Below are 7020 nucleotides of genomic sequence, written 5' to 3'. Positions count from 1 at the left end.
GAATCTTCTAGCTTTCACAATCCGTCTTCAGCCATCTTGATCTCCTTCTTCAAGCTTTCAGATCCTCGTCTTAGAACGCCTTGATCTCCTTCTTCAAGCTTTCAAATCTCGTACTCCTCTTGATGACACCATAGTCTTCCGAAACGTAATCTCCGGATGAGTAAAGAAATACGGTGTGAGACCACACTCTTTAATCTCACACGATCAAAAAACAAACGTTGTTTCAAGATCTCACTCTTATTTTCTAGGAACGGAATAGAGCAATTCCAACGGGTAGAGAGAGAGAGAGAGATAGAGAGAGAGAGTGAGAGAGAGTGAGAGAGAGAGAGAGAGAGAGAGAGAGAGAGAGAATCGGCCAACTCTAGTGATGGACGAATTTTTGGGCTTCCAAAAGCTTGAATTTTCTCTTCTCATGAACCCCCTATTTATAGTAGTGTAAATGATATATAATTGGTAGTTTCCAAAATATATTATTTCCTTTTATTGTGTCCACACTAGTACACTAGTGAATCTAAGCTTGGTCATTGGATCTCATCTCATGAATCCTACTTTCTCTTAGCCATCATATCAATATCTATGAGATTTTTTTTTTCTGTTCAAATAGAGAATATTTATTAACGAGAGAATAAATGAAATATCTTATTTACTTTTAAATATTATTCTATCATGAAAGAGAATAAAGGACAATATCTTATTTTCTATTAAATATTATTCTCATTACACCACAAGAAATATGACATTTAGCTATGAAACTATTAGCGACGACTTAATCGTCGCTAATCATGCTTTTAGCGACGATAAGGTCGTCGCTAAAAGGGTATGAAAATTTGGTGCTAAAAATTCCAAAGTTTGACGGCAAAGACATTTAGCGACGGTGAAATCGTTGCTAATTATTTCTTGTCGTCGCTAAGTTCGCGGGAAAATATTTAGCGACGATAATATCGTCGCTAAATTGTTATAAATTCATTTAGCGATGGTAGTATCGTCGCTAATAATTTCGAATTTTGACGAATTTTGAAGAGGGGAAAATCCCTCCAATTGTATTAAATCAAAAAGATTTAGCGACGATATCATCGTCACTAATTATTTAGGAAACATATTAGCGACGATAATATCGTGGCTAAATGCATGGTTATGAACTGAAAAGGTAAGTTCATTTAGCTACGAAAGTGATACATTTAGCGACGATTTTATCGTCGTTAAATGTCTTTAAATACCAGATCGCGCGTTCAGTTTCCCCCATTTCATTTTCACGCCCTAAATCCTTTTTCTCCCATTTTCTCCTCTGAATCTCCCTTTCTTGTCGCCATCCTCCGCCGTGTGCCGCTGTCCCGAAGCTCCGTCCTCCTCCCTCCTCCGGTTAGTCTTTCTCTCTCCTCACTTTTATCTCTCTCTTGCAGTCTCTCCCCGGTCGTCCTTCGCCGTTCCGCCGCCGACGCCGAAGTCGCCGCTGCTGTTCCGCCTCTTCCTCTGCCGTCCTCCGTCCTCGTCCGCCGCCGTTCTCCTCGGTTCTCTACTGTAAGTTTATATATATATATATATATATATATATATATATATATATATATATATTAGGTATAAATATTTAAATATTTAAATTAGTTATAAATATTTATATTAGGTATATATTTAAATTAGGTATAAATATTTATGTAAATTAAAGATATAATTATTTATAGGGCCGGCTAAACAACTAACCAAAATAACACCCATACTTTAAAATTATAGCTCAACTATTAGCATATTTAGGAAAATAGCCAATTTATCATGACAATATTTCAATATTCCAATAATACCCTTAGGTTAATATTATTAACTATAATAGTAAATAATATCATTCATAACAAAAAAAATTAATAAATCTAATTAACAATACCAAAAATTACAGTAAATCACATTTGTCGTAACAAGAATAACAGTGAATCTTATTTACCGTAACAAGAACAATAGTAAATCTTATTTACCGTAACAAGAAAACAATAAATCTTATTTACCGTAACAAAAACAACAGTAAATATTATTTACCGTAACAAAAACAATAGTAAATCTTATTTACCGTAACCAGAACAATAGTAAATCTTATTTACCGTAACAAAAACAAAAGTAAATCTTATTTACCGTAACAAGAACAAAAGTAAATTTTATTTACCGTAACAAGAACAATAATAAATCTTATTTACTGTAACAAGAACAACAATAAATTTTATTTACCGTAACAAGAACAATAATAAATCTTATTTACCATAATTAGAACAATAGTAAATCTTATTAACCATACCAAGAACGAAAGTAAATCTTATTAGGTACATTTGCAGATTAACCATAACATTTTTTTAGTTAATCTAACGGGAAAAGTATCAAAGAAGACTAGTTAATCTAATAGTAAATAAGATTTACTAATTATTTCATACTCACAGTAAATCATATTAACCATTTAGTAAATCATTCGTTTCTATGGTAATATAAATCTGGGCCGCCTTCTGGAGCAAGGCCGTTGCTGACATGGCGGGCGAGGCGTACTGCCTCCCATACACCGAGGACGACGACGACCCGAGCCCCAGCGAGACCGGCCGCATCAGATCCGTGAACGGGCCGAGGCTCATAAACCCCGTCGCCGCTGTGGATGTGGTTGACGACGCGAAGAGGCTCGCGTACACGCTGCTGCTCGAGCCGTCCGCGGCCGTGGCCGAGCTCGGTTCCTCCGCTATTATCGGTGGAGGCTTTTCGGCCGATGATCCTGGAGATGCAAATTATGAAAATATATCGACTAATGAAAAAAAAACAAGGACGAGAGAACATTGTTCATTATTCAATTCAAACCGAAGAGACTATTTCGGGACAATGAAAACAAATTCTGGAAGTTTGAGACTTAAACACACAGCTTCAAATACGACAACAAAAAAAAGGATATACCTGGAGTTTGAATCGTTGCGGTCGAAGGCAACATAGGAGCAGATTGAGGAGGTACGGGTTTGTCGGCGATCGGAGCTGGAGATTCTTGTGGCCGTGTTTTTGGCTGTGACTTTGGCTGAGCTTTCGTAGGTTTACCCGGAGACGAAGAAGGATTTACCTTTCGGATTTTTGGTCCGGACTCCGAATTCCCTTTCACGGTCTTCTAATTCTGATCTTGATCTTTCTCTTGATCATGAGAAGGCTGATTTCTCGCGCTTTCCTCCGCCAAAGCATCACAGAACGCTTTGTGCATTATAAAGCTATCTCTCCTAATAATCCTAATAAGAAGAAGAAAAAAAACCCCTAAAAATTCATGGATTTCAATACACACACAAATAGATTGAAAGAGAAATAGATAGGTACAAAACAATAAAATTAGGTACCTGGAAAATAGGGTTCCACAATCGCATTTGTACTATCTTGTGCCGCTAATTTTGGAATGAGCTTTCCAATCGGACTGTACGGCGTACTTTTTCGTGGACTTGTCGCACTTCCATTTCTTCTCACCGTGTTAGCTTTGGGCGGCGATGGAGGCGGGCAAAACAATCGTCTCCATTCTCGTCGTATGAGTGGGAGGCGGAGAGAATCGGAATCGCAGAATGAAGATACATGAACAAAATTGTTCATATGGAAGAACAACTCTGGTTACAAACGGGCAAAATAGGAACAATATATATTTATCGGCTATTTTCGATAGTTTGGCCAAAATTTTAACTTCCCTCTTATGAAATGAAATGGCTAATTCATTACAAATCTATATATAAATATAATTTAGGATTAGATATGTAAATATTAGAGATATAAATATTTACATGTATAAATATAAATATATGTAAATTAGGATTAGAGATTAATTATGAAATGGAATTTTGTTAGGATTAGTAGATTAGAGATTACTAAATTAGGAAATGTAATTTTGTTAGGATTAGATGATTTAAAATTATTTAATTTTGTGTAGTTGGCCTCGACGCGTCGGATATAAAATACTGTTTGTCGCTCCGCATCCAATTTCGACTGATTCTTTAAAGGTAACAAACTTAAATGAATGAACTAGTTTAACGAAAATTAATTAGTTTCGTAATTAAAATTGATTAGGTAAAATTATGTAAAAATGAATAAGAATTGAAATTGTAATTAATTTTGTTAAAGTTGGTTATGGATTATGTATTTTAGTAATCGAACCACTGAAGTTCGATTTATTGTTAGTTTTAGGATGTTTCCATGCAGGTTTTAAAGTTAAATGCTTGATGCCGGGTTGTTAAGTTTATAGGGGAGGTTCTGCCGAAATTTCGGTAGGATCGTGAAATTATAAAATAAAATATGAAAACTACTAAATTTTTAAATGTTGAATCTTTAGGTAAAATGAGTTATTCAAATAGGAATTGGATAATCGAGGACCAACGTCTAGGCGTTGAGTTTGTGGCTGGCATGGCAGAGTTCATGGTAACGGCCCGACAACACGTAAACATCGAAGGACGAGTTAAGTGTCCATGCAAGAGGTGTAACAACGTGTTGATGCAAAAAATTCCTGATATAGAGAATCATCTCTTTATCAGAGGATTTAAGAGGAATAACAAGAGGTGAATTTTTCACGGGGAGGAAGAAGATGACGTAATGCAGTATCAGACGGATTACGGAAGAGGAGATGAGATGTTTGATGCTGTACATGATATCTTAGATCGCAACGACGTAGACGGTGACGATGACAGTATTGACCCGAATGCAGAATACCAGAGTGGACAGTTCGATGACCTTTTCAGCGACCTGAACACAGAATTATGGCCCGGTTGTACGGAGTATTCGTCACTCTTCTTTGTTGTCACGTTGATGCATTTGAAAGTGATGAACAAGTGGACGAATAAGCCGTTTGATCAGCTTCTGAAAGTACTTAAAAAGTCTCATCCGATCGGCAACACGATTCCAGAGTCACACTATGAAGCAAAGGCGAAATTGCGTCGATTTGGTATGGGTTACGAGTCGATTCACGTCTGCAAACACGATTGCGCATTGTTTTGGAAGGACAACGCCAATCTAAACAAGTGTCTAGTTTGTAATGAGAGCCGGTGGGTGAAAAAAGACGGTGGAAAAAAATAGCGCATAAGGTGTTGCGCTACTTTCCACTGAAAGATCAGCTTAAGCGATTGTACGCGAGTCGGCACACAGCTCTAGAGATGCAGTGACACGAGAATGAACGCATTAAGGAGGATGGTGTACTGCGACATCCTGCTGACGGAGCAACGTGGAAGGAGATCGACCAAAAATATCTCATGTTTGCGGCAGAATCGAGGAACGTCCGGCTTGGACTTGCCGCCGATGGTTTCAACCCACTTGGTGACATGAGTTTATCGTACAGTATGTGGCCGGTAATCTTGACTGCGTACAACTTACCGCCATGGTTATGCATGAAAACATCGTACTTGATGTTAACATTGCTTATACCAAGTCGTAGTACGCCGGGAAAAGACATGGACGTTTTTTTACAACCGCTGATTGATGAGCTGAAGGAATTGTGGGAAACCGGTGTTGTATTGAGAGATGGTTCGACCGGTGAGCTATTCAGGTTGTTTTTCGTACTGCTATGGACGGTGAATGATTTTCCAGCGAGAAGCAGTTTGTCAGGATGGAGTGGTCAAGGGTACCTTGCTTGGCCAACGTGTAACAACGACACACCGTCTTTCAAGGCTCGAAACAAGATTGTTTACTGCGACCATCGTCGATTCTTGCCGTTATTACACCCGATGAGGAAGAGCAAACTATACAAGGTACGAAATGAGAAACGACCACCACCAGTGAGAAAATCGGCGAGCGACATACTTCGACAATTGCTATTAGTGAGAGATGCAACCCCGGGGAAGCACCCTGACTTCGGCGGGAAGAAACGAAAGCGCGATGCGAGTGAGCTGAATTGGACAAAGAAAAGTATTTCTTCGAGTTGTCGTATTAGTCGAGTCTTACGTTGAAACATAACCTCGATGTAATGCATATAGAAAAGAATGTATGCGACAATCTTTTGGGTACGTTGCTGAACATCGAGGGGAAGACGAAAGACACAGATAAGGCACGGTTGACTCTGGCGGACTGGAACATAAGGCACGAGCTTCATTTGTACCAAGAGGGAGATAGATGGATGAAACTGTCTTTGTCATACACTCTGACACCTTCAGAACGGAAGCGGTTTACTGAGTTCTTGAGATCTGTCAAATTTCCCGATGTGTTACCGCGGATGGGAGGTTGATGGGTTTGAAGTCTCACGATTGTCACGTGATTATGCAGCGACTATTGGCTCCTGCTATTCGTCCTTTTATGGCTCGAACCATTCGAGATGCCATAATAGAGCTTTGCAACTTCTTCAGACTTATTTGCTCAAGAACGCTGGTAATTTCACACATCGAAAATGCGTAGGAGGATGTGAAGCTGATATTGTGTAAGTTGGAACGAAGTTTCCCGCCTGATTTCTTCACAATCATGGTTCATTTGGTAATGCATCTACCGGAGGAGGCAATGAACGGAGTTCCGGTTCATATGTGGTGGATGTATCCATTTGAGAGATACCTTGGAACGCTCAAGAACTTTGTGCGTAATCGAGCTAGACCAGAGGGTTCAATTGCTGAAGCTTATGTTGTAGATGAAGCATTGAGATTCGGCTCAAGGTATCTAGAAGGCGTTGAGAATTGTTTCAACATGCCCCAATGAACAGACGTCGCGTCTAACTTCGAAGGTGTCGAACGGGAGTTATCGGTGTTTCAGTCATCAAGTTGTCGGCCTTACGGGAAGATGACCACGATACGCTTAGATGAGAATCTACGATTGCTCGCTGAGTGGTACATTTTAAGAAATTGTCCCGAAATTGACGATTTCATGAGGTAAATGAGTGAAATAAATGAACTTCAATTATTTATACTAAATGACGTCTTAAATGAACATGAATTTTATTTCAGTGAACACATAGATCTCATGGAATTAGAAGGTCGGCCGGATGTTGAAGAAGCTCATCGACTTGAGTTCCCAAAATGGTTTGGGAAAAGGTATTTGACTAACTTAAAGAATATGATTAAACTCCGTATGTAG

The 7020-nt window shown here is 38.8% G+C and overlaps 1 protein-coding gene across 1 annotated transcript; it reads right to left on the bottom strand.

Moving 5' to 3' along the window:
• Positions 1–2377: 2377 nt before the first annotated feature.
• Positions 2378–3595, bottom strand: LOC149393881 (uncharacterized). The gene is made up of 3 exons (XM_089617681.1): positions 3336–3595; positions 2914–3230; positions 2378–2737 (listed from the first exon to the last, which is right to left on the bottom strand). Exons 2-3 carry the CDS (start codon positions 2945–2947, stop codon positions 2427–2429), a joined length of 345 nt encoding a protein of 114 aa, XP_089473807.1. The 5' UTR covers positions 2948–3230; positions 3336–3595; the 3' UTR covers positions 2378–2426.
• Between the last annotated feature and the right edge of the window lie 3425 nt (positions 3596–7020).

This window comes from Urtica dioica, chromosome 6 (assembly GCF_054948205.1).
Source record: "Urtica dioica subsp. dioica isolate 48M chromosome 6, U.dioica_male_clone48M_v1_H2, whole genome shotgun sequence".
In the NCBI taxonomy this organism is placed as follows: domain Eukaryota; kingdom Viridiplantae; phylum Streptophyta; class Magnoliopsida; order Rosales; family Urticaceae; genus Urtica; species Urtica dioica.
The sequence above is the reverse complement of the archived record's forward strand: the minus strand, read 5'-3'. Positions and strand labels throughout refer to the sequence as shown.